This window comes from Sprattus sprattus (assembly GCF_963457725.1).
Source record: "Sprattus sprattus genome assembly, chromosome: 16".
NCBI lineage: Eukaryota > Metazoa > Chordata > Actinopteri > Clupeiformes > Clupeidae > Sprattus > Sprattus sprattus.
The window spans coordinates 12,803,394-12,831,245 of record NC_137914.1 but is presented as its reverse complement, the minus strand read 5'-3'; the positions used below and the strand labels follow the sequence as shown (position 1 = coordinate 12,831,245).

Below are 27,852 nucleotides of genomic sequence, written 5' to 3'. Positions count from 1 at the left end.
GGTGAAAAGAATAGGCAAAAATTCCATATGGCAAAAAAAGGAAGATCCAAATGGTCTGAAAACAGCACAGTTCTGAAGATGTGAAAATGATTATACAAAGTATTGGTCAAGAGTATTTCTATTTGCCATCAGTCATTAGGTTTATGTGTAGAACAATATTGGTGGTAATCCTAAGTCTAAAATACTTCAAGTAGCACCCTATATTTCAGTACTATCAATAAATGTACATAGACATTTACATCTAATCTATATAGAAATCTAGCACAGTCTACCGCGTGAGTGTGCGCGCATGGGTGAGTATAGACATTTACTGTGTAGAGGTGGCAAGGGCCACGAAACACCCTTGAGGGTAGTTTCATGTCAATTCAACCTATGATGTATGCAAAATGTTGTATACCGTATATCATTTTGCATTCAGGGACAGATATGTTCTTGGTCTACAGGCTTCCAGTCAGTTTCGTACACTAGGATTTGGGTTAGAAACAGCCACTCAAAAACACATTGTGACAAATCTCTAGTTGGTTCAAAAATGTTTAAATATATCCAATTAATATCATCTTGTGCTGTAAAAAAGCTTCTGTGGGTATCTGTGCCGTTTCAAGGCAAAAGGTGATTTAATCTGGCAGAGTCTGGCCTGTAAAAAGGGCTCAAGGAAAAAAAATGTCAAATTTAGCTTGACAACATTTTTGTATCAATTCCCATAAAGAACACAATTTAGTGTATTTATAACGTAACACTTGAGGCTGTATCTATGTTAAGTTTTGAGGTAGGAACCCCTGGTTGATTTGACATGGAATGACCCTTGAGTCTTCTTAGTTTGATTTCTGAAATGAGTATTCACTATTGCATCATTCACACATCTACTGTAACAGAGAGGACTCCATAATGCAATGTTAAACTAAGTGACCTCTACTTTAGTCCTCTGATATGCTGACCTTTAGAGTGACAGCAGAAGTGCAGAGGGCAATTAAGAGCCAGATATGAGATCAAAGCATCAACAAGTGAGTTTAAATATAACAGAGCATGGCAAAGTGAAAACTGAATGCGAGAGATATATCAGGAAAAAAAGAATCAAGGAAATCTGTGGTATTGGTAGAATTATTTGATGAGGTGTCCAGTGTCTTGCGCTTTTTAAGGCTCTGTAAAAACATTCACTGAACTCTCCCATTGTATTAAATTGCCAGAGCTGGCGTGGCCAAAATGGCGCCAATGGCAAACAAGGTTTTCAACATAGATCCTGCTACACGGCTCCCCATAACCTTTGATACGGTCTACTTAACCGAGACAGGAACTAGGATTTCAGTTCACTATAGATGTTACAGTGCAGGTTGTATAGAGACTCCTCTGTGAGATTACAGACCATCTTTGTTTTCCCCCTTTTTCTTGAGTAACTCAGTAACTCTTTGGTCAGCTGGCCAATCTGTTCATGACCTTAAATAGCTTTGCTTTACAATATTCTACAAACAGACAGCTTTTGGTGCAATAGGTATGTGCCATGTGAATTAACTTGTATGCAACATGTTACACAACTGAACAAGAGGCTCTAAGGGATACAAAAACAATGATACTAAAATCAGGCAAAAAACGGAAAATTCTGGCATGTAATATACTGGCCTCGAATCTCTGATCATCTGTTTAGGAATGCTAGAAAGTATTTGATGCTGAAGGCTAAACTAAACACCAGAAGAAAGAAACACATTGTACTGTTTTGATTGCCACCTTGGATTTTACCATAATATATATATATATATATATATATATATATATATATATATTTCTTCTCTAACTTAACTAAAAATAAATACATTGATTTGCAATACATACATTTTGGCAAATAAAAATAAAAAATCACAACTCAATCATGGAACGCACAATCCCTCTGGGGATCCTCTCTCTTAACCGAGGTAACAAAGCCTACTGCCTATACAACAGATGCTACTGGGACAAACCATTATTTAACCAACAGACAGAATCTGCACTCCACTTCTATAACTCGACCATTCCGCCCTCTGGACATGTCAACAGTCGCTGCACTGCATAAGCTGGTCCTGAAAAATCACTTCAATCCCACTCACTCCAATAAAGGCAGCCAACAACTCCAGGCTCTTGTGTAGAGCTAAATACCGAAGCTCTTCACATTCAGCTCACTGCCTTACCACCCCACCCCACCCCACCCCAGCCAATCCCCCAAATCCACTGCATTCAAAAGGCCATTATTTGAAAAGGCGACATTACTCTCTGACGAAAATGAACTCATAAGATGGCCGACCAATGACCAGATGTCTAATGAAAGGAGATGCTTATGTGTGTTTCATGAACTGGCTGACAACTGAACAACCATTCAGTCCAGTTTGACCACAGTTATAGCTAACTGAATCACATTGTGAATCACAACTGTAACCTTTCCTCATTGAAAAGAGAGTTCCAGACAGAGGCCTCGTTAGGCCAGGTAATAATCGTAGGCCACTACTGCTAGGGTGAAATATCAGGCCTCCTGTTTTCAAATCCATACAAACAAACACAAACTTCTTGTAAGCTTTGTAAACTATTTTACATTGACTCACACAAAAACATAAACATAAATGTGCAGACTTTTGTGGCCTTAGAAAAAAATAACTTTTTCTTATTAAATCACTACAAAATTATTTATGTTAATGATATTTATATAATTGAGGTATTTGTGAATATCATGCAATTGTAATCATAATATAATCACTTCTGATGGTTATCTGATATAATAATGAATCCTAAGAATGTCAGGCATGATTTAGACTACTGGTCCTAATTCAACAAAAAAATCATATATATAGTAACTAAGTTCATAGATATGTTATAATGAATTATTATGAATGAAATCTTAATTTCTTAATTTTACCTTAAAATATTGCAATAAATTAAGTAACAAAAAGTATGTAATGATGTGTGTGGGTGATAGAGCTTTTTTAGATAAAATGCTCATCACTGAATCACAGGTGTATGTGGTTGTTTGTACATGCGAGTTGTGTGTGTGTGTGTGTGTGCTCGCGTGTGCATGAGTGCATTTTGGGGATCTGAGGGGACTCTACTTAAACGACTCAGAAATGGTGGCACATTCTTCATCTCTGCACAATCGTGTCCCTCTGATCTACTTTAGTCAGCTCTGAACTCTATTTACCTCAACCGAGCCCATCTACAACAGACGCCACTTGGCTAAGGATTAACACTAGGTTTAAACGAAATTACATTTTGCATTGTCTTTCGTTTCTTGAAAATTACAAAGAAAGACGTACTGATGCGTGTGTCTAACAAAACAAAAAATAAAAAAAACATTATGTGAACTGTTACCACAGCAGTTCTTGGGTCCCTGGCTGTGCAGGGAGTTGAGGGAGGGTGGGGTCCTGCCCATGGATCCTGCCTGGCCCTCAGGTCAGATATGGATGTTGTGGTACCGGGGCTTGGCTCCATCTATGTCAACCCGCCGTGCCTCGGCAAAAGCCAGAAAGATGGCCAGGCCCAGGAGGTTCACTACTGTGATGAGCATAAAGACTGAAGACCAGGAGCCTGTGGACTCGATCAGATACCCTGCCAAATACACCATGATGACCCCTGAGGAGATAAAACACACACAGTTCAGCAAAGAAGAGGGAGTGATGTCATCAACAGAAACAAAGAGGGGAATACTGATGGAATACCTAGGCATAGGCTCATGGTGTTATACTATTATGAAAAAAAGTATAAACAGGAACACACACACGCATACACATCAAACGACAAAGGGAGGTCACACACACATAGCACATAGAGAATACGACACACACACATAGTACATACAGAATACGACACACACACACACACACACACACACACACACACACACACACGCACATACACACACGCACACACACACACACACACAGACAAAGTAAAGCAAGATTCTGTTTAGTGCTTCCCACATGAAAGCTCAAAATTAAATCTCTGATGCATTCGTCATTGTAGACGCTGTGGCCCAAATCTAATCCGTTTATTTAACTCAGTTTTGGAAATTGCTTTAATTTAATATTTGTGAGAAAATGCTGTTTGGTGGAAAGGCTGCTTTCCCACAGACAGCCTTGTGCTCCTTTGGACTCTTTTAATTTCTCATCCGAGTGCAATCTTTCTGTTTTTTATCGGCACTGGGGAATCTTTAACTGGAGGAAATGGAAATTAAGTGACCTCCCTCTGTTCTCTAGTGCTATGACTAGTAGGGAAAACGTCCGTGGCACGGCACGTCTGTTGCGGCACTCCTCGGCTGATTGGCTCTTACCTGAAAACGCTCCGCAGGTATTCATCACACCTAAAAGAGATAGAGGAATACAAACTGTGAGGGAGTCATATTTAGACAGGCATTTCATGCCTGCCAGAGGAGCGATGATGAAAAGCGCAGGATAAGGAACATACAAAGGCAGCCTTGTTCAGAGGGGGGGGGGGGGGGGGTTGCTTGAGTGGGAGCGTGTGCTCGAGGGGAACATGTGCCTCACAGATGGCACCAACTCACCAAAAAGAGCTCCCGCACAAGATGGGGCCAGATCCTGAACATTCACCGACACCCCACTGGAGCACAGAGTGAGGGATGTACCGTGGGAAAGTGAGGGAGGGAGAGGGATTATTAATATACATCATCCCTGATAACATCCAGAGAAAGAGTATTTTGCAAACAGACAGCATTTCCATTTGTACACTAAACCATGCTGCCTCTGCAAAAAGGCGTCCCTTCAGCCATTTCATTACCTCCTTGTGATTAATTTAGTCATTACAATGCACTCTAAAAGCTGACAGCTTAAATCTATACAGTCAGTCTGCCATAGGTGAGAATTAATCTGAATGTCTTCTAGTCACATACTTAAAGCTATGGTTGAAGAATCAGAATACCGTTGGTCCCTCTTTATCAAATTCTTCTGGCAGTGTACCTACAGCTGCTGTTGGTGATGCCATGTAATCCTCCATCTCAGTCTCACTGCTAATCTGAGTGCTGCGTCATACGGGTGCAGGAGGTGTGGGTGTACCTGTGGCTGAAGGTGGTGAAGCCCATGGTGGCCGACACGAATGCCACGGCTGTGGGAAAGGTGGTGGTGCCACACAGGAGCAGGGTAAACACGCTGGAGACACCCATGGAAAAGAACTGGGTGGGGAAGACAGACAAATGGGAGACGGCTATGAAAGCTGGTCTGTCTGGACCTCTTCTACCCAGTGACAGTACCTTCTATACACATCTGTAATCCAGGCTTACCTGCATCAGCTTCCTGACTGAGGCGGTGTCAAAACCTGAAAGGGGAGAGGGAGAAAGAAAGAGAAGAGCTCAGTAAAATTCAGTCTCAGCAGCTTTTATGGGACTGTTAAAGCTGTGCAGGCCTACTGTTTATGGGACAGTAAATAGGTAATGGACCATAACACAGTTACATTTGATAGAACTCCACAAAAGGGAGATACTCCCACTCTAATTACCAATATATCTCAGTACAACTGAGGGCCAACCACCCATAAAGTAATTTACACTGCTGCCAGTTGGGGAAATCCCTTAATGTACTAGTAAAACACAGATGAGTAGAGAGAGAGAGAGAGAGAAAGATAGATAGAGAGAGAGAGAGAAAGAGAGAGAGAGAGAGAGAGAGAGAGAGAGAGAGTGAGAGAGAGAGAGAGTAAGATACAGAGATAGAGAGAGAGAGAGAGAGAGAGAGAGAGAGAGAGAGAGAGCTGGACAGACAGAAACAAGTACTAGGACAGAGAGGACAGAGAGGAAACAGATGGGAGGGCCGGAACAGGCAGCCCAACAATCCATAAAATAGACAGACGGATGACAGTGAGAGACAGACACAGAGAGGCAGGCAGAAAAGGGAACTGGAGCTCACACCTTGGCTGATGAGGTGGTCCGAAAGGCAGCCACTGAACAGCGAAGAGGGAATGGCCACAAACCATGGGACCACATTAAACACCCAGCCCTGAAGACAAACACACACACAAGTGCTACAAGGTGTAACCCCAATCACAGTAATCATGACTTCCTTATCTCTACCACTGCACACATTTGGTAGTCCCATCCTCCAACACTGGGCACTCTATACTGTAACATTTCCTATACTTAGTAACTACACATAATTAAAAAGTAAACCATTGTGCTCATAGACAGGTGATAAGTTTTATGGTAACCTTGGCATCTGGAAAAGTGTCCTTGAAGTAGGTGGGCAGCCATGACAACAGCGTGAAGAAAGTGCTTGCGGTGCAGAGATGTGTGACAATGACAGCACTGCAAGTAAGAACCAAAGAGGCAAGGTCAAAAGTCAATTCTAGACACATTCGCCGTAAAGGGCAGCTACCTTTATTCACATCCAAGCATGACTGAAAATGTTTACAATAGGCTTTCGACCCTGAACTTCTAATGTTGAACTGCATCTAAATAACTGACTCAATTTGTTCTTACGAAGCACGTCCTGACAGTTAAGTGCATACCACATGATACAGTGCTGACATACAGTCTGTCCGATGTGCACAGGCTCAGCAGAAAAAGCATTGCGGCCATTCTCACAGGGGAGGGAGGGGGAGTCCTACCGCTTCAGTCACTGGAGGCTTAGCAGATCAGTAGCATTTCTGCTGTATGCTATAAATAGTGCATGAGAATAAGGGCCTCTTTATGAGTAATGCACATCTGCTGGGATGAGCTCTGCATGGTTAGCTATGTGTTTTCAACAACTACACAAACCTTTGACAGAAGAGCAGATCACATATGCAGCCAAAGCTACAGGCTCATAGTATTGTGCTACTATTGGCTGTAGGTTGTGCTTCTGCTGAAAATTCAGCAATCACTTGCTTTATTCCTCCACACCACACACACACACACACACACACACACACACACACACACACACACACACACACACACGCCTTGTCTTACCACACTGCAGGCTGTTTAAAAAGGCGTAGCCAGTTCCTCCGAGACAGTTTGGACTGGGTGCCTCGAGTCCCCAGGGACTCCAGAGTGATAATGGGACCTGAGGGAGTAGACAACGATGAAGGCCTCAGTCGCCACAAACCTGCTCACCCACATACACCTAGGTACCAGCCAGAGAGGAAGCTTTTACATGAGCTCATACATGTCACCTAAAAAACAGAGCATCTTGCTGTATGTAATACAGGAATTGCTATTTAACCTGGTGCACGTTTGTGCAGTAATTTAAGGCACAACATGAACACACAAAAACACATGCATAAGTGTTGGGAAGGGCCCAACCTGGTTACTAGAGACACTGGGTTATCAGACCTACCCATACAAACACACAAACAGGCATACACACACACACACATGGGCATACACACACTCCTTACCCTCTCCTTTCAGCAGGTACTTCCACATGCAGTAGGCCCAAAGAAGAGAAAGCAGGCCGGAGACATAGAACACACTCTCCCAGCCATACAAATCCAACATGAGCGAACCTGCCCCTCCAATCACCAGGGTCCTGCATGGCACAGATCACCAGACAGCTTCATGTCACACAGTGAGCCACTATAGGGAACTATTTGTGCATTGTAAGATAACAATTTCAGGAGATACGCATTTTCAGCGCACACCACACACACAATGTTACTGTAGATTTGTTATGCATGTACAACTACAGAAAGAAAAAAAAAGAGAGACAGACAGCAAAAGAGAGAAAGAAAGAAGAAGAAAGAGGGATTGTGTGTGTGTGTGTGTGTGTGTGTGTGTAAGTTGACAGTTAGAGTGCATGAGTGAGAATGACGAACCCCAGGTAGGAGCCACTTCCCACAGTGCTCATGAGGAAGCCCCTCTCACTCTCCACCACCTTCTGAGAGCACAGACTGGCCAGCGAGGGGTAGTGCACTCCTACACAGGACAAGGACACACATTCACTACAGCCGTACCTCCTCAGGCAGTAAAGCAGGCAAAAACACCAATGCTCCATCTCATTACACCTAATCAATTTGATTACGGTCACTACTGAAAAATGCTGGGAGCTCTAACAAGCACGTTTAGTACACAGAGGTGAGCTGGTAGGCTGTTCCCCATTTCAGATTTCAAGAGCTTACACACATCTACTCTGCTTTACATGCCACTCCCCCCCAACTGCACACCCCCCACCCCAATTAAAATGAATAAGGTGAATGGCAGAAACCAATTTTGGTCCAAATGGAGAGCTCATTGGCAGCAGCGTGTAAAGCACTTGACTCCCCGGCAGACTGAATCAGCTTCGCCGCCATGAGAAAAAAAAAGAAAAAAACACACACAAAGAAAATTGTTTCCTCCTGAGATGAGATGAGTCAGAACAAATACATATTCACAGGGGAATGTGTGCCTGCACCTTTGACTCAATCTGGAAGCAATCAACGTCATGTGATAAAAGAATAGCACTGCACAGCTGCCTCACAACAGGCCAGCAGCCCTGAAGGTAAAAAACGAAAAACAATACAGGCCGTATCAAACAGAGCCCAGACAGACTCTGATTATCTGTGTCTTCTTTTCTATGTTTGCCTTCAACAATCATGGATCTCTACACATCCTTGTCTTGTACTTCTTCTATCAGGATGTACAAAAAGTCCACTACTTGATATTCCCACCTCCTAGTTGTATCATCTACCACTGTCCGTATATCCTCCGAGAGGGAGTCACAACTCATGTGTGATACATGACCCCATGTATGACCTTAAGTGGATAACATCCTCTGAGCGTTAGCTATTCAACATAATGTTAATGACTACATCATTATTGCGTCAGTAAAATAATTGTACTCTTCATTTTAGAACACATTTCCTTCTCTTTTGTTTTGACTGCATTTTCATTTCTGGTAGCTGGGTCATAGAGTACATTTACTGCTGCCAGACCAGTCAACACCACCAGCTAATCTGGGGCTTCAAGGTGAGTTCTTCAAGTGGATTTGGGGAGCTAGAATTCCTGCAGTGATTCTTTTATAACACAAGATTCCATAAAGAGGGAAACAAGGCCAATCAGTTTACAATTACCACTGTTCTTGAAACACCAAGTGACACTGGACATCTTCTGAAGTTAACCCACAAGGCAGTTACAGGCCTGTATACGATAGCCTATATCTCAGTGAAGGTTGAAGCTAGTGGCAAAGCTTAAATCCACGTGTGCCCATAATACAGCCCTGAACCCTAACCCAATACATGGCCTTTCTCGCTAATCTCACCCTACCTCACACCCTTCCCCCACCATATCCACCTCACCTTGGAGCAGTCCCATGAGGAAGCGGGCCAGGGTCATGGAGACAATGGGCTGGGAGCAGAAGTGGGCCAGGATTGGGGTGAAGGCAGTCATGGCCCCCCATGCAGCAGCTGACAGCAGGAGCACCTTCTCACCACCCACCCTGAGAGGGACACACCATGATCAGAGGGCAGAAGGAATGGTATCACATGCATACATTCAAATATTGTCAGTGGGTGTTATTCAACTATTTACCAGAAACTGTATGCTGTTACACTACAATGAAGTTATGGGTTTAATCAAAATATCTATTCTCTGACAATAAGGACTAATCAGACAGGCTTGCCTACCACATTGCATGAGATGTGAAATGACACTTTTTGAACATGTATGCCAGCCTAACTGACTTCACACCTTTTTGGTCATCATGAAAGTAGCTACTCTGAGAAATATGCCTCTTACACACGCCTGAACACTCTAATGTGTGACTATCATTTCTACACGCACACACTGAAAAAAGGGGGATAGATGTCTATGTGAAAAAAAATAATACTTATTTTGACTGAAATACATTCAAATATTTTAACTTGTCCACTGACAATTAACATATTTTCAGTTCAAGGGATTAGCCCAAATGACAAATCAGCTTAAAACAAATTACAAAGACATGAGGAGAGATCTAAGGAATGTTGTTAAGCATGTTCTATTGACTGAAGGCATTCCTTTTCTTTAAAACATCTAAGATAAGTGACTTACAAGACAAGACCTACATCTTGAGGCCTTTTTCAACCAGCACCTAAAAATGACCACTTTACTCCCTCCTAGTCTCTGCGCTAATTTGATATAAAGAACAATTTATTTTGGCTCGCCAGCATTAATAAAACAAGATGAACTAAAACCTTGCTGCAGCATAATGTTAAAAACCTCACAACTGTGAGCAATAGCCTCGGGTAAAGAAAGAAAAAAAAACTTTTGAAAACCAGCAGGCGAAAGCTTGTATTCATGTTGTTTTGAATGCTTTGGTTACTCATAAATACTAGCACGTTGTGACGCCCAAGCAAAAAAGTTTGAACGCAAATGCAGAGTCTGTAGCTGTCAAAAGCTGACCATGAAGACTAAGCCACATCCTGCATACAGGCAAGTCCAACTAGACAGAGGGGCTGAAGTGATCATTTCCTGCTACACCCTTTCTCAAAAAGATGCTGGCGACTTCTTTCAAGAAGAACATGGGCACACTGCACTAACTTGTAACTTAAAGTTACATTGCCATTGCCTTCTTGGAAATGTCATTTCGTCCTCCATCTGAGGTAGAGCTAGCTTTAGTTACCTCTCACTCTGAAATAATTTAGCCTCTGCTTTGGCCTCTCAATGAAATTACATCATTCACCTGTTTTGACTTGTCACACAAACTTCACACTGCCTTTCTCCAACAATTACTTTAAGTTCCCTACTACACCTGCAACATGTAACAATGGCCATAACATTACCACCTGCATATGACATTTACACATTCAACGCTGTGATAGCCTCACCGATCACTGATGTAGCCCCCGATGACCTGAGTAAAGCAGTAGCCCCAGAAGAAGCTGCCCAGCACCATGCCGGACTCCCTCTTGGTCCATTTGTACCGTTCCGCCATGGTGACTGCACATATTGGCATGGCCACACGGGCACAGTATAGCAGGCAGGTGCCCAACAGAAGCACCACGGTCCATACCCGTGCTACCGGCCTGTTGACAGACATGGGAAGAGACAGCAAAAGATACTTTCAACGATCAAGAGTATGACAGGAGGGAATAGTCATAGCTTTAAAAAAAAAAGAAAAAAAAAAGTGAATGGACAAGTCCTTAGTTCTGTGAATGATAAATAGATTATTACGACTGCCTTCTGACTGAGCACACTTAAGGGGTTAAAATGTATTGAGGCTACCCCCATGTAACATCTTAAGTTATATGAACAGACTTTCTCCACTGATTAATTCGGTCCTGAGACGTCTGACCTGGGATTGTGACATAAATGAGACTCATGAGACTCAAAGAAGACTACTCGCGGTTGGCCTAATAATTTACTGTCTTGTAAATATGTGCATTTTCACAGAAACGCAGGAAATATGTCATGGCGCACTAACATTTCAAAATAATGTTGACACAGAACTTGAATCTTTACGACATGACAACATATAATTAAAACAACTTCAGTTTTAGGACAAGCATTCCTAACTGGAAGAAAACAGATGACTAATTGAGAGGCACTGCATGCCACTCATCCTATCACAAATACTCCTCTTGACAGTTGGTAAGCAAAACACATCATTCTGACCTCAACTCAAAGCTATAAGTAATACCAAGGTTGCCAGTTGGATGCCAGATTGATCTTAACTTTGAATCCAACTTACGTTATTATTTACGTGGCACCATATAAACCCTCTTTAGCTCGGTCTCAAGTTAGGCAATCCACAGCCTTATATAACTTATTTCAGAAGAATTCACAATCGCTTCCCTCGAATAAATCAATGCAACTGCACTTATATTTGGTGTTCACTAAAACACCTGGACCCTCCCCTTAAAAAATAAAAACATTAACATTGTTCTATAAACAATGTTTCAAGATTAAGAAATTCGAAATGGGCAATAGCGATTTAGTTAATTAGCAGGCAAGCTAACAATTCTCACCTCGACCAATTTGAACTTGACTCTGCCCACTTCTTCTGACATCCAGCTGCCCCGAAATTATCGGCAGGGTTTTCTTTAAGACTTGCCAAGTCTGGACTACAGTTCTTTCCATGTTTTTGTAGAATTGCCATTCAATGACAAATATTCCTCTTTGCGACCCCCACTACAACAGATCAGATTCAGCCCAGGTAACGAAAGCTAATTTTCGAGAATGTATGCTTTGCTTCAAATGATTCCGTGGCATCCCCTTCAAACAGTTGAACTTTCCACAACTGTATTTCACATAGCAAAAGAACACATATCTTGTGGCACAAGTTAGAGACGAGCTCAACAAGAGTGCCACCTCTTTTCCTTTTCCTACAAGTGATGGTAAATCCACGTGTCAGTTTTTTTTTCTTTTTAGCCACGCAGTTCCTCCTGCCAACGGTAGGTTCAATCAGGAAGTATCGTGACTCAGCCCCTTCCAAAACAACGCGAATGTATCCATGAAACAAACATGCTCACAGTGTTCAACGACGTAACCTTATTCTGTTTGCCGAGTCTGTCCTTCATGGTGAACAAGCGATTGTAATGAATTCCTTCAATACACAGTAGAAAGTGATGCGTCCATCACAAGGTGGTACAGCGAGTTTCCATCAGTTGCTAGCAAACGTTTGATAAAACAATGCGAACCGGATGCTCGAATGACACAGCAGGACTGTCTCTCTCGGATATAAATGTGCTGTTATTCCTTTCGTGTTCCACGGCAAAGGTTGTGCACTTTAAACATTAGTCCGTGTCCCACGACCAGCTAGCTGTTTACAATATGCTGCGCAGGGAGTACGTTACTGCTGCTGGTCCTTTATGCGGACCGTCATTCCTGCTTGTGCTGCATAAGCGTATGGCATGGTGGGGTTTGTTGTTAGTCCACGTGTTTAATGTGCCATTAGCAGGGTTTTTTCCCCTACCATGTAGTCGAACAAGAAATATTTCAGATCGCATCGCAATACCAAATAGGTTACATTTCTATTTTAGATTTGAAAAAGAAACTCTTTTATTTGAACAACGGTCATGTTAAATAAATGTAAGTTCAAGATCAATCAACTCTGTTATGTGCAGGTATGTCTTCTTATAAACTCTTAACCCAGGCATTCATCTAAGAAGTTCGTTAAACTTTATCTGTGATGTTTTTACGATCCCAGCTTCACAGTAAAACTTTGTTGAACATAATATTTTTAAATGTCATTCTATCTGGTGATTGTTTTCACTTGTTAATTAAGCCTATGCTAAGGACTAGACCTGATCAGTATTACAAGGAAAAGTTAACCTTGAAATAATTCTTGATTCCTGAATCACAACAGCAGAAATATGTTGTCAAAGGATTAATGCAAATTCATAATTTAATAACACTCAATAATTATAATATGCAACCCAATTAAATTCCACTTAGCGTTTTTTTCCTGAAACAATATTGAATTCATCTTTTGTAAAGCCTCTGACTGTAGAAACTACCAGCTTAACAGCTTTTAGAAATCACAATTAATGTGTGAAGAATGTAAACAGCATTAAACCAAATTAAGGAAACAGCAAAAAGAAAGTCACAATGCAATAGTTTTTAAATATTCACAGGCAGCTGTTCCCAATATTCACCCTTAATAATACATTTATAAAATAGAAAATTTCCAAAGCAAACACAACCAGTTGGTTTCCATCAATATTTAACCCAAGTACATTCAACCTCTGACAAAATGAAAGTACTGTTTTGTATACAGTGCTTCACTTGACAAATCAGTGGAGAGGCATCTTCACAACTAATAAGGAGCCTAATTTAGGCTTAAACAGTCCACTGACTGGTTTCTTTACATTTCCAGAAACAGTACTAGAGAAGTACAGAGCAAACAGTGAAACTCAATCCACCTAAAGATCTACAAACATCATGAAATTGATGGTCACCATTGTTGCAGCATACAAGTGTTTCTATTTTGGCCATTCATTATTCAGCAAGTCACTTTTCAACATTTAAAAAAAATCCAGTTCACAATCTCATGTTGAACTCATAGTCTCTGAAGTAGCAATCACAAAAGATAGTTGAAGTTCAGTCACAGACTGTGTATAAATAAAACGGTGTTCCATGTTGTTATCCACAGTAAAGTTGCACAAGGCTACTGTGTTTTACTTGGGGTCCTCAATGGTCCCTTTGCTGAGGTCGGTCATTTTGGGGTACTTCACCTTCTTCTGGTCCAGTTCATTCTGTGCCCAAAGCAGGAGCTTCAGGAGTTTTGCGAGCTTCGGTGTGGATTCTCTGTTCTCGTAGTCCAGCACTGCTTGGTTCACCTCGCTCCACACCTATCATGGGTAATTTACACAAATATTAAAGTAACCAAATCAGCCACATCCGTGGAGCCATTAATCAATCAAACACTACTATATTCATTTCTATCCTTTGGAACTTCCAGTATTTACTTGTCCTTCCCCCTGCATGACTCCACAATATTGGCTTTCATTTCTGCATGCTTTAGTGATATTTCAGATTGGATGAGGGATTGTCACCTTCAGCTCAATCTTTTGAAAAACTAAGCTCCTGGTATTCCCAGGCAATCCAGTTATCCCACAAAATATTCACATCCACCTTGGTTCATCTTCATAGGTGCTGGTAATAAAGTGGTAAGCTTTATTGTGCTTTAAAGTGCTCTATAAATGGTTGACCCAGGTTCCTGGCCACTGTAGGGTGCCTATGTAGGTTGCTTTGGATAAAACTGTCTTGTAGTAAAGACAGTACCTTTTACCTTTTATAATTGATGACCAACTCACATGCCCACCTCCCCGCCCGTGAGTATGACTCTTATTTTTATTTGCTGATTGAGACTCATCATTCACAGGAGTTTACACCCCTCGCCCCCTACTCAGCCCCCCTTCTTAGCAGTTTTCAAAATGTTGCAGTGGGTAGAGTTAGCTTTGAGCCGGGGGTGAACTTTAACTATAACATATATATTTGATATTTCCTGACACACAATATTAAAGTAGCCCTATTTTACCCTCCTGTCAAAGAAAAAGAGAGAGACTTACCCCGTTTGATAAAGTCATTGTCTCACTATAGCACTGTCTATACCTGCTCAGCAAATTGAGCTGTGGCAATCCATCGATAAACATGATTGGAAATATTCATTCCATGACCTGACTGAAAGGCTTGTCATATAACAAAGGATGAATATGCACGTCACTCACTTTCTGCCGTTGCATCATGTTGAGCAGATCACCAAAGGGCGACTCCTCTGGGTTGTCAAAGGCCAGCAAAGCTAGAGTGCGCTCCATCTCTGTCAGGCAGTCACGGCTCTCCTCGCCCTGCTCTGCCAAATGAGTCTGTGCAAACTCCAGTGCAGCCTCTGTCTCCCGCAAACGTATCAGCTCGATCAGGTGCTGCTGCTGCAAGGGGGTAAACATGAGAAGGTAAACTGCTGTTTTGGAACTGTTGAGCAGTGACATGAAATGCATATAGAATTAATGCAGAGTAAATGTTTGGGCTTACCTGAAGATGGAAGTAAAGGTAACGGTTTGTATCCAGTAATTCTGGGTGGAGGTTGTTTAACAGGGCGATGGCTTCCTGGGTTTGCCCCTTCAGGATCATCTCCCGAATCTTTATCCTCTCATCTAAAGAGTCCAAGTCTAGGGTGGGTTCAATTCCTGACTCCATACGAAACTTCTCTGCAGCCTCCTTGAAACCCTCTGACAAACACAATTAAGGCTTAAACCTCTTTTCTCCCTTTACTTGTTGAATGTCTAAACTAGGTTCATCATTTATATCACCCATAATCAAGAAACCATACCTGTCACAAGGTAATTCATGATGAGTTTGTTCATATCTGCTCGCTGTATGTGAACATTGTTGATCTTCTCCATCCACTCTTCTCTAGTCATTTCCTCCGGCTTGTCTGCATAACTCATTGTGATGTGTCCTGCACTGATAAACGTTGACGTGGTTTAGTTGACTTTCGCAAATTACACTCTGAGCTCAGCATGGTGGAACAGACTTATAAAATAGTCATTTTGAATGTAAGTTAGGCTAATAATCAAAAGTAATAGTAGAAGTTGTTAAGCAGTAAACCGTCCCTTATAACGTATCTGGCTAGCTTATGCTACTGTATGTCCAATGCAACCTGAAAGTGATTAGGGCTGTAAAATGAAATCACACATTAAACAGCGGAGCGGACGTTATTCACAAATGAAATGGATCGATGATTTTAATTAACCAAACGTAGCTATTCACTGCTGCTTTGAGACTACAACGCCTGTTTACACCGGAAGTCCTAATTTTCATGGCCCTTATCGAAACAACAACATTGAAGCCTGTGTACGCGGTAGCTAAATTATCGGAAAATGGACTGTTATCCGTTGTTGTTGCTGACTTATGAAAGCTACTGGTTTCATAATGTTATAGTACAAGGGTGAAGAGTATAGTTCAAAGGGATATATTCCGTTATTAGCGGCTATAAATGAGGTATACGTACCTGAAATCGTGTTTTCTTCAGCTACACAGCAGGGCCGTATTCAAACTCTCGCGTGATTTGCGAAGGAGACTTAACCACTGTCATATGATTGGTTGACGTAACATGTATTTTTGCTCGGACAAAAGACCAATAAAAAAGTCGTTCTGGGATATTGTTGTGTTATTAATTACATTTGACAGAGTTTTAACTCTGGACACTGAATCAATTGAATATGTTTTATGGTATATTGCAGATATAGTTTTACACAGCTGATCTTCACAGTATGACGAGTTTGCGTCATTCCGGGTTTCCTTTCCATATCTGTGGTCTACGTTCGTTTCAACCGAAAGTCCGTTCATTTCTTCGGGAGCCTCTGTGATCTCCTCTTTTACTGTCTATTTTTACTTTGACTCCTCCTACCGTTTTCTTCGGTCCGGACTTTGCCTACAGTAGGCCTACGTTGTGAAAACAGTCTATTTGATTCAATTCAGTTGCTTGAATATGTTGATAGTCAAATTGTGTCATTGTATAATGAAAAATAAACTACTTTAGCTGGTTTAACACATTTAACACATGTGAACTCACATTGTGAGTCATTTTGCAAAAAAAAATCACCTAAACACCAATGCTAGAGATCTAAAAAAGAGAGAGGAAGAGTTAATTTAACACATTTTGAATCACATCACCACTCTTTTAGAGGCTATCCGTAAAGAAATGCATTTCCTTAGGTTGAACACTAGAGGGCATATTGCGTGTGTTACAGACACCAAACACTACGTCAGTTCTGAAGGGGCAAGCTCTTCGGCGATTTCATTTGGATTGGTCTAACTGTAAATGTAATCGGCGAGGTTGGGATACACGAATGACTGAGTGCTTCTTGGGATGCTAGACTAGTTAGCTAGTTTATGTAGTTTTTTTCGTCATCGACAATCTATCAAGACATTGCCCAAGAATATCGATTAAACGGTAAGCAGGTGCATCAGCACAAGGAGTATAAGTAACCTCACGTCGTTTAATACTGTCACGAGCTAGCATTCGCTTTCCGTTTAGCTGCCCTTGGATTAATGCTGCTAACGTTAGCTATGGTTACAAGGCTACCCGGTGCTAGCTAACTTTGGCTTGCTAGCAAACCAACATGGATGCTGAATGAGTTGTTCATGCAGAGATTAGCCGCCTTAATTCCAACCCGTCTACTATCGTTGCTGTGCACCATTGTTGGTTCATGAAGGAAGCGATTGAACTCTCTGAGCAAGATACGATTTTAATTTTGTGGTCAGGAATGTAACGATAGCTAACTAGTCGTTGATAGTTGAAGTAGTCTTATGTTTGTGATCCATCAGTCTGGTCGATGCCGGTTTAGTCGAAACTGTAATGTTAACTTTCAACCAAATCCCTTTAAAATGAACGTTAATCTCTGTTCAGCATTCATCTGATCCTTCAAATTAATATAATAGATAGTAGTACGTCAAGTTGAAGTTATTTTGTCTTGAATGCGGCTTAATTCTAAAACTAGTCTTTGCTGGAGAATTACTAGCTACAAGATAACGGTGACTGCTTATGCGGATTCGGAATTGAAATACAAATAAACCATGCCATGTACAACAAGTGAGGAGTATTTACAGACAGCCAGTTTTGTTTCAGACGACAAAGATGCTGTTTATTGTCTGTTACCTGCTCCCGTGATGTGAAGATGATTTGAACAGAAAGGGTATTAATGATGAATGATGATAATGATGAAGATTTTCCTTTCTTGTGTTTTCAGTCACTTTGGATAAAAGAAGTGTTTGTTTGCATGTCCATGTGTAATGAAATTGTGTTAAAACATGTATAGAGAATCATCAATGTTATAAGGCTGTTTTATGGCTAGAAAGGGTTATTTAGCCTCAACCCTAGCCACCATATTCGGGTGACATTTGTCACTTCACTTCCATAGCCTCACAACATGCAGGTTAGCAGATCGTGGTCTGCACCAGCTTGTCACAGATCACAAGTTAAGGCTTCCTCTAGTTTTCATGCTTGTGATAATAATCTCCCATTTTGTGTAACCGGGTGTTGACAGAGGCCACAAACAGTTGTTTTTGTGAATTTCCTCTTAGCCCATGTGAATAAACACCCTACTGTCATCTTTGGCTTGGCCCTAACAGCCATTTGTCATCTCTCTTTTCCATTGCAAGGCAACTGCAGCTTTGAGTTTATTCTTTGATAAAGATCCTAGAATCTGCACAGGTGCCAAACAAAAGGAGCTGTAATCCAAATCACATAATGTGTACACTTTTTCTTTAATGACTGAATCCCATCTGTCTCTGCACTTGTGATCATGTGTGGTCTTTTGCTCTCCTCAAACTACGACTGCAGGATAAGGCTGGTAGACAAAGTTTATTCCAAATACTTTCATTATCCACCAATTTTTCTGGGTTTTTGGAAGTTTTCTTTTTGTGTGTCAAGAAAGGCCTATTCATATCAAGTCCACTAGTCTGATCAGGCCATGGGTCTCACTGGAGATATTTGTCAGTTTAAGTCATTGAGAAGTTCTGCACTCAAATTAGTCTTTGTCATGTCAGAGGCCATCTGTCAGAATGGTCCACTCAGAATCCGTCCAGTCCAGCCTATTCTTATTGAGTTTACATAACCCTGCTATCTCACCCTTTTTGTAGACCCAAGCAATTGATTGTCTCTTCCTCCCATTTAATGAATTGTCTGTCACTGTTTTACAAGATGTGTAACCCCTCTGCGCCCGTGTGCGTATGTTTGTGGAACAGCAGGGCAGCTGTATTTACTTTCGCTTTAGTTGAAGCCTTGTGGTCATGTTACAAGCTTATTGATTGTCGTCACTGGAATGCCAGGCACTGTGTGAAAGAAGATAGCGTTGAAAGGGAAACCCTTTTTCTCTCTCTCTGTCTGTCTGTCTGTCTGTCTGTCTGTCTGTCTGTCTGTCTGTCTGTGACAGAATCTCGAAGACAGAATTGTTGTGTCCCACCCAGGTTTGAGATGCCTCTGGTAAACTGCCTGCTGTGAGCCACCACTGATCACATGACAAATCTGCAATTAAATGGTTTCTCATCTGTGTCGTTAAGTTGACCTAGCTGACCTCAGACAGTTGCTCTGCTGTTAAAGTTTTATCACCCCATCATCAGATATGCAGATCGCCCGACATTCTCTTCAAGTCGCATCCTTCCTGGTGCTTGTATTTTCACATACTGTTTGAGAGCATACCAATTTGATTTGGTCTACCAGTAGTCTCTAATGGAGTGCCCACAGGCGACAGTTAAATCAATGCAACTGATCTGTAATATGTGGCAAACCCTGATGACACAAGTCAGTCCCTCTGCTGTCTACATACAGGGTGTGTGTCTGGTTTTAGCTGGGGTTTTTTAGGTCTTGTAAAAGTAGTGTTTGTTAGTCAGTGTGCTCTGGTGTGCCAGTACTCAGTTCAAAGGATTGAAAGGAAATGATCAATCACCATGACTCTATTAATATGCATTGCAGCACCAGTGTTAGGTGTGGGTGTGTGTGTCCAGAAAACAAATGCCATCATCCCTTCATATATTTGTCTATTTCTGTCTCCACAGAAGATATTCTTGGAATGAGTACCTACTCAACAGGATGCAAACGATTATGATTTTTGAAAACAGTCTTTTTGGAGATAAAACCTGCCTTACACATCACGGCTTTAAGAATGCTGGCTCCAGTGTTCAGCCTTTGTTATTTTGCGCCTCTTGGGGTATGGTGCATGCGTTCTGTCGTGCTGTTCATTGGGGCGCTGTGTTTGGTGAGAAAGTTACCTTGGTAACCTTGTGTTGTAGCCACGCCAGGTCACACTCTCTCTCTCTCTCTCTCTCTCTCTCTCTCTGACAGCGTCACTTTCGTAGGAAGGTTAGAGGTCTTTGGCAGGCCCCACACAACCTTTTGTTGCCTCATCTCTGCCACCTCATATATTTGAACACGCATTAGCACTGTTTGTGTATGCATGTGTACCAAGAGTGGAAAGGCACGTCCACAAAACTGATCTTTTAATTTTAACAAGGATTTCCATTGTAACAACAGGTCGTATTACAGATATGTGTCCCATTAATATTCCAGCTGACAAGGTTCAGTATCCTAAAGACATTCATCCTATAGTAGGTCTTGATGCTTGCAGTGATCTCTTGGCAGTGATCTCCAATACAGGAGGATTAAAGTGGAGTGAGCTGGTAGATGGATTAGTGGCATGCTGATCTGTGGGAAATAACAGACGTATTAGGACTGTCTTCCAGTACTACTAGTCTGATGTGATCCAGGAATGCTGCATTAGATTAGAGGCTTGTAAGATTGCCAATAAGAACACCGTTCAAGATTGCCTAAACTCTTGATAGTGGTGCAGACCCCTGATCTGATGGATTTGGGAGCTGAGTTATGACCTGTCTGTGGGGAGAATGGGTAGAAGGAATGGAGGAAATCTGGTGGGGAAGGCAAGGCTGAGAACGAGGGCCTCGCTCAGACTAACAGATGCTCGTTGGCAGGAAAGGAGGACACAGCTGGAGGTGTGTGTGTGTGTGGTAGGGTGTTTTTTATAAAGGATGTGGAGAGGGCAATGCAGTGCAATGGCCTTTTAAAATGATGCTTGCTAATTTAATCACCTAGCTAATTAAATCACACTATGTCTTTAACCACAACCCAGCTGTCATCAATTCCCAGTAGCCTTGCATGCTTACCTGACATCTCTATCCAGCTCTCTAATACTGCGCACCACAGCAACCTTCTATGCATCGCACACTGGTTTCCCCTGGCAACATGATGCTGACACCCAGCTTGAAGCTTCATTGAGGCAGATTGTTCTTATCAGGCTGTCTTGTCCATTAGATGGCTGCACCGTTTTTTGTGTTTATAAAAAAACATTGAGTGCTGTCTTAGGCTGTAATGTCGCAAATTCAACTTGCAGTTTGCAATGCAGTTGAGTTGAATAAATCAGTGTTTCTATGGTTTGGAGAAACTTTCTGCAAAGTCTCAAAATGGAAATGAACTCAGATGGAAAAGCAGGAAAACATCTTCTTGGACGGCTGAGGCCACCCAGGAGTTACCAGGCATCCATTGCTTGTCATGCCTGTGTTTTCCTGTCACATTCAGCTCCTTGAGTGAACTGTAGTGTGTCCAGAACGAGGTTGCAGACGGCTAGACATCTCCAAGCGCCCTCTGAGGCGGTGCCAAAGGGCATTTTCCTGTCAGGCAGATGTGGGGCAACGGCGGGCAGGGTGTCAGATTCATGGAGAGAAGCATCACAGAGCGCTCACTGAGCCTGACTGACCATGAGTTCACCTCGTTCTCAGTATCAGGAAAGGGGGCCTGTCCCACTTTATTTTGCCCATAGTCCCAACCCACATCAATAACCCACCACACGGATGCTGGCTGAACCTTGTGTTATGTAGGCCTACTGGGGTTTGCACAGCACACAGCCTCTGCAAGGCTTTTGACTGAGGGTGCTGATGTATTATAATAACGTCTTTAAGATCGCATACTGTTAATTATTACTAACTCACCCCCACATTCCTTCCTTGCATTATCAACTTTCACCTCTCGCCAATGAAAAGACATATCCTTTTCATCCCTCTGTTACCCTTGAAGCCTTCGGCCATAAGAAGGAGATGCAGGGGTCAGGCTGTTTGTGAATGACTGTTGAGTATCTTAAGAGCTCATGTGGCAGGATATGGAGACCGAAGGGCGGAATTCATTTACCATGACAAAGCACCTGATTGGCTCTCTGTCTCAAACACAAGGGTCTCGCCCACAGGTCATTAGGTGATCTCGGCCATCTGGTGGTTTGTGTGCCGTCCCTCAGCAACTTGCTGGTGTGCCGTGTCATGTGGCAACACGGAAAGCCTTGTCGGTTGTGTGTGGCTCACGTTCACTTCAGATTATCTTTCACTACTTGGTGTCTCGCTCTTTCTCATTTGCTCTCTCTCTCTCTCTCTCTTTCTCTTTCTCCTGGGTGTAAGAGTATTTGGTGTTGACAGTCTTTCAAGAAACATTATTGCTTTCCACATTATTCAGTCGGCCTACTTAAGAAACGAGAGACAGAGTGAGTCTAGCTGGGAAGGCTAGAGCGTGAGCTGCCTGAGCGTGACGAGTTGAAGGATAAATGGATATTAGAGTGAAAGAAAGTGCTTCTTTCTCTGTCTGTATGCGTGAGGGAGAGAAGTGCGCTGTCATTGCACCAATGTAAGCTTGTGAAACACAGAAGTTGGAGGAATTGTGTTGCTACACTGAGAAAGAGGTAGAGAGAGAGAGAGAGGGAGAGAGAGAGAGAGGTCAAATGAGAGCAAGTACCATATAAAAACAAGGAAAGAGTGAATGAAGGCAAGGAATGAGGGGCACATAATGGTAAGTAAAGGTAACACGTCCATATGGCACTCTTTCTGTCTGCATTGTACAGGGAACCCTGTGTAATCAGGCTTAACATAACTCTTCTGTCGGAGAAGGAGGTGGGCTTGTCTGATCACCACACACACACACACACAGAGGCTGTAAAGTGTGGAACGAAAACAAGAGGGGACAAAACAAGAACATCTGAGTAGAAATAAAGTAACTTCTCTCCTGTACTTCATCTGCCTGCCTCCCTCCTCTCTACCGGCAGACGTTCGCCTCCAACACGGACACAGTGACTTAATTGAAGCCCTTCCAACCTGGAGGAGTGCTGCGAGTGGCCAACGCCTACCCGCGAGCAGAAATAACCCCCTCAGGGCCGAGGTGCCGCACTGCTCACGTTAATCCGCTAATGTCCCCTGACAGCAAGGCGCAATTAGACACAAGCTGGGGGTGTACGGCCTCACACCACCTGACGAGAAGTGGCTGAGAGGGTGACAGAAAGGGAGTGAGAGAGTGACTGTGTAAGGTGTGTTTTCTTCACAGGTCTGCCCATGTGGCTTCGGAGTCTGCATGCTCGGTAGACGTTTTGGTATTTTGTAGTCCACTGAGAGGCAGTCAGGTTGGGACCGAATGTATTAGAAGTGAGGCAAGTCGTTTCATTTCCCCTCCTGTTTCTTATATTGTGCAAGGGTGTCCATTAGAGGCGTCACCCTATCACATGATTTAATTACCCAGGGTGCACCCTGACTCCCTCAGCCACATTTTCTCCCTGATTGCAGATGACCAAGGCTGTGAGGAACCTGCTGTCCTTTTGAGCTCAAATATCAACAGCCTTTTGCCAGAATCACGGACTTTACCTTTAAAATATATTTGTAGTTAAAATGAAAAGGACTGAAAGTTCGACAGTAAAAAGTTGACTGGAGGGCACCTCTAAGTTACATATTCATGCAATGAATGAAGATGGTTTGAAAATGAAGGCTTGGAGTTGTTTGACGATGGTGTCACTGTTACTGTGTTTGAGTTTTGAGGCGTACATGTGTTCGTGCGGAACTAGGGTGTGTCATTTCTGTTCCTTGACCTGAACTGGGCAGGTCAAGCGCTTGTAAAGTTATGGACGTTTGTGTTGTGGATATTTGCACTACATTTGGCCATGATAAAAAAAAAAAACTAAGTGAAACTCCACCTGTCATTTTTAATATGAACATACTGACTTCTCTCCATCTCTCTGTCTCCTTTATTTCTTTCTCTCTCCTTCTCTTTCTCAAATTCAAACAAGCTTTGTTGGCATGACGGTGTAACAGTATTACCAAAGCAATGTACATACAATACAACAAAATGTACTTCACAAATCCCTCTCTCTCCCTTTCAGTCTGTGGCTGTGGTAGGGGAGTGAGTGAGTGATGGCGGACCAGCAGAAGCAGCGCTCTCTCTCAACATCGGGCGAGTCCCTCTATTTGGTGCTCGGCGTCGACAAGAACGCACCGCCCGAGGACATCAAGAAGTCTTACAGGTGATTTAATAAAACAAACAAACAAACAACACGCCAGCCCTACACAGGCCTCCGTCTGCGTCCATGGATGGACGAGTGAGGTGTCTTCACCTCTGCTCCACTCTCCAGTCCCCCTTCCCTTCACACTGTTGAAGTTAGTTAGCTTTCCCAGTCTGTTGCATCAGGTGTAAATACACTGGATAATCAATAACACTTAATGGCCCAGTTATCCAGATTTGTAGGATCTATTAAACAGAAATGCCAAAGGATGTCTAGACAGGAATGAGGTAAACAGACTATAATGGGGTTGGAGAAATGCAGTTATTTAGAAAAGATCCACAAGAGGGCAGCAGACTGCTATAACATGAGAAGTTTGTTTAACAAGTGCTAAATATGGTATAGGGCAACAGTGGATATCTGACATGATATTTCAGAGCATCTGTAAGATGTCTACTTCATTTTGATCTATACGTACTGCCTTTTTGATATCCCTTTTACCCACCTCAGGAAACTTGCGCTAAAGTTCCACCCTGACAAGAACCCAGACAATCCTGAAGCGGCGGACAAGTTCAAGGAGATCAACAACGCAAACGCCATTCTCAGTGACGAGACCAAGCGCAACATATACAACCAGTATGGCTCCCTGGGGCTCTACGTGGCGGAACAGTTTGGCGAGGAGAATGTCAACACCTACTTTGTGCTGTCCAGCTGGTGGGCTAAGGTAAGCAGGAGGGTCAAGGGAACGGGAATCAGGTGCTGGAGGGGATGCAGTGGGATGGTGGAAAAGCCTAGAAGAAAAGCAACAGCTGATTTTTGGTTTGAAATTGTAGGTAGAGTTGTAAGATATCATTTGTATCTATGGTGTGCCATACTGGTGGATTAGAGTCTAGAAACCGATATATTGTCAGCCATACTTTTTTGTTCTTTAGTTTGCTAATGTATTTCTCAAAATTGATTTCTGTGTCCAATCATCCACATTTCTAATGGCTGATTGCTGCTCTCTTGTGCCCCCTGCAGGGCTTGTTTCTCTTCTGCGGCATAGCCACGGGCTGCTACTGCTGCTGTTGCCTGTGCTGCTGCTGTAACTGCTGCTGTGGCAAGTGTAAACCCCGGCCCCCGCCAGACCAGGAGCCTGAGTTCTATGTGTCCCCCGAGGACCTGGAGGCCCAGATGCAGACTGAAGACAGAGGTGAGGCTCCCTGCTGTTTCAGGCTGATGGAGAGTACTGGAGACGAGCAGAGCAACACCTGAGTGAATGGGTAGAAGAGTGCATAGGGACGAGAAGGGAAGGGACTAGAGTAGTCAAGTAGAGGTAGAGATGAGCGAGTGTCCTTCAGGACTAGGTACTATGGAGGGGACAGAATGTGTGTTTACAAATATTGAGGGAAAGTGAAATCCTACACCCGTGTGGTTGGGATCTGAGTAAATGTAAAATCCCAGAGAACATATTTTAAAAAAAAAATACTACAAAGCCATATCGGAGAAGTTTACATTTTTGATTTTCATTTCATAAACAAACTACAACTCAAGTCATGTGCCCTACACACTTTAGCATTTGCTAGCCCTGAGTGAATCAGTTAGCCCTGTTGCCACCTGACAACTGTCCCTCTGCGTAGTGGCACTGCTCCACATGACCTCTGGCCTGGAGTGGTTATCACCATGTGGTGATCTGTCTGCATTAAAAAAACATTCAGACAGCCAAGCAATACAAATTTGCATTTTGATCAGCTCGTGAAGCGTGCAAACCAGCACAATATGTATTTCATCTATACAACATATTCATTGTAGTTCCTTATCACCTTCTAACAAAAACATTTAAAGCTTTTTCTGAAAATGTGTGTTTATTGATGGAGACGAGTTATAATCACGTGGTATGCATTACAAAAACATTCAGACAAAATTTGCATTTTAAATCAGCTCGGTGAGGCTATATCACATGTATTTCATCTATACAACATATTAATTGTAGTTCCTTATCACCTTATTACAAAAACATTTCATTTGTATTTCACCAATTTTTCGATGTGGACCAAGACACGTTTTTACTAAAAGAATATGGATATGAAAATGGATGTTCTATATGTATGCTGATCCGCAACAACCTGGGACACTTATCTGCTACTGACAAATGTTTTTGAAGAACATGCATTTTTGTTTTCCTTTCGGAATCATGATTATAGACATGTCCTTCAATGAAATTAGTATGCAGTTACAGGTATTGCATCATCTACGGAGATGTTGGTAACTAAACTGGTCTGAATGTCTTCCATTTGTAGATGGCACCAACCCCATCGTGATGCAGCCCTCCTCTGCCACGGAAACTACCCAGTTGACATCCGACAGCCACCATGCCACCTACCGGACCGACACGAGCTACAATTAGAACCATTCTAGAACCTTTACCTGGGCCTTCTACTCCCATCCCCCCCAACCAACCCCAACCAACCCCCACCCCCAAACCCATTTTCCCAACCCGGGACGAGCCACCATGCTGGAGGATTCTAGCACAGGAGCAGCCCAATCAGACACTGGAGACGACGCGCTGAGCAAGACGGAGAGAAGAAGGATAGAGACTGAATGAGGATGCCAATTAGTCTCCATCTGCTTCTGCACTGAGAGCAAAACATATCAGCGCCTTTTTGAAAGGGAAAAAAAAAGGAGAGAGGTTTTTGTTCTTCTTTTTTTTCCGCCTTTTCCCTCCTGTTGTTCCAGATCCTGTTGTCATCCCTCAACCACCAATTCAGCACATATAGAACACACACACACACACACTCACTCCTGCATAATTCATTATGTTTTTAGAATGTAGTTTTTAATTTACAAATGACGTTTGTGTTTTTAATATTTATGTGTTGTCCTTCTATTGTCACTATATGTTAGTTTATTGTGTTGTTCATTTCCATATCGCTCTCGGCGCTCCATGTGAGAGATGTTTGTCCTGTCAGCTGTGCATATTCTGCACTTGTAGGGCTTTCTTTAACCTAGTGCAATGCATGTCCTCCATGGTGTCTGACCCATCAGGAACTGATTATGATGATGATGAGGAGGAGGAGGAGGATGATTATAATGATTTCTATGACTTATGGTGATGAAGATGTAAAAGATTTGTGACCCTATAACTCCATTGTCATGTGACTGGCCCTACAGATTCACTTGGACAGACTGCAAATACTGGCCACGTCATTACTTGGCTTCTTTATAACGCGCACACACACACACACACACACACACAACACATACTACTACAATAAAGTCAACACTGGCTTCTCATCTGGTATAGTTTCATTTTGGAAAAATAATGTTCTTTTTCATTCTTTAGACTTGTATTACAGCCTGATGCTGAATTTGACCTGTCGTCTGTCTTGTAACTGGGAGGAAAAGAGATCGAGCAATACAATAAATCTACGACTCAATGCGGTCTTAACCTATATGTGAAACATAATTCATTAATGTGTAGGAACGGGCTATTCAGCTGTTAGGAGCTGCCGCTCACCCAATGTGGACTGAACATAATATCGACACACACACACACACAAAAATGAACAACTCATGGCCAAACGCTGTAGCTGAGCTGATTGTAGTCAGTGAGAACCAAAAAAGCCAAAACAGATATTGCTCAGGTTGATCATTGCCAGTCAATATTAGCCAAGCTGTCCAATTGTATTGCAATCCACCCTACTCCCTTGAAAACACACACAAACA

At 42.5% G+C, this 27,852-nt stretch overlaps 3 protein-coding genes across 4 annotated transcripts; 1 reads left to right on the top strand and 2 right to left on the bottom strand.

Annotated features, from left to right (window-relative positions):
- Positions 1–3,406: 3,406 nt before the first annotated feature.
- Positions 3,407–11,990, bottom strand: slc17a9b (solute carrier family 17 member 9b; the record flags this gene model as incomplete). The annotated part of the gene is made up of 13 exons (XM_080854638.1): positions 3,407–3,585; positions 4,283–4,312; positions 4,514–4,569; positions 5,022–5,137; positions 5,246–5,280; positions 5,867–5,954; positions 6,163–6,259; positions 6,905–7,001; positions 7,336–7,466; positions 7,753–7,852; positions 9,211–9,350; positions 10,720–10,917; positions 11,860–11,990. 13 exons carry the CDS (start codon positions 11,988–11,990, stop codon positions 3,407–3,409), a joined length of 1,398 nt encoding a protein of 465 aa, XP_080710764.1.
- Positions 11,991–13,251: 1,261 nt separating this feature from the next.
- Positions 13,252–16,481, bottom strand: gid8b (GID complex subunit 8 homolog b). 2 transcript variants are annotated; one of them, XM_080853990.1, is made up of 5 exons: positions 16,344–16,481; positions 15,663–15,796; positions 15,365–15,561; positions 15,064–15,261; positions 13,252–14,184 (listed from the first exon to the last, which is right to left on the bottom strand). In XM_080853990.1, the coding sequence occupies exons 2-5, from the start codon at positions 15,778–15,780 to the stop codon at positions 14,011–14,013; spliced, it is 687 nt and encodes a 228-aa protein (XP_080710116.1). In that variant the 5' UTR covers positions 15,781–15,796; positions 16,344–16,481; the 3' UTR covers positions 13,252–14,010. The 2 variants fall into 2 exon arrangements, with proteins under 2 accessions (XP_080710116.1, XP_080710117.1); XM_080853991.1 differs by having other exon boundaries at positions 15,663–15,791; positions 16,344–16,356.
- Positions 16,482–17,151: 670 nt separating this feature from the next.
- On the top strand, positions 17,152–27,578 carry dnajc5ab (DnaJ (Hsp40) homolog, subfamily C, member 5ab). Its single transcript, XM_080854391.1, has 5 exons — positions 17,152–17,288; positions 24,031–24,171; positions 24,658–24,871; positions 25,168–25,339; positions 26,427–27,578. The coding sequence occupies exons 2-5, from the start codon at positions 24,062–24,064 to the stop codon at positions 26,531–26,533; spliced, it is 603 nt and encodes a 200-aa protein (XP_080710517.1). The 5' UTR covers positions 17,152–17,288; positions 24,031–24,061; the 3' UTR covers positions 26,534–27,578.
- Positions 27,579–27,852: the final 274 nt, after the last annotated feature.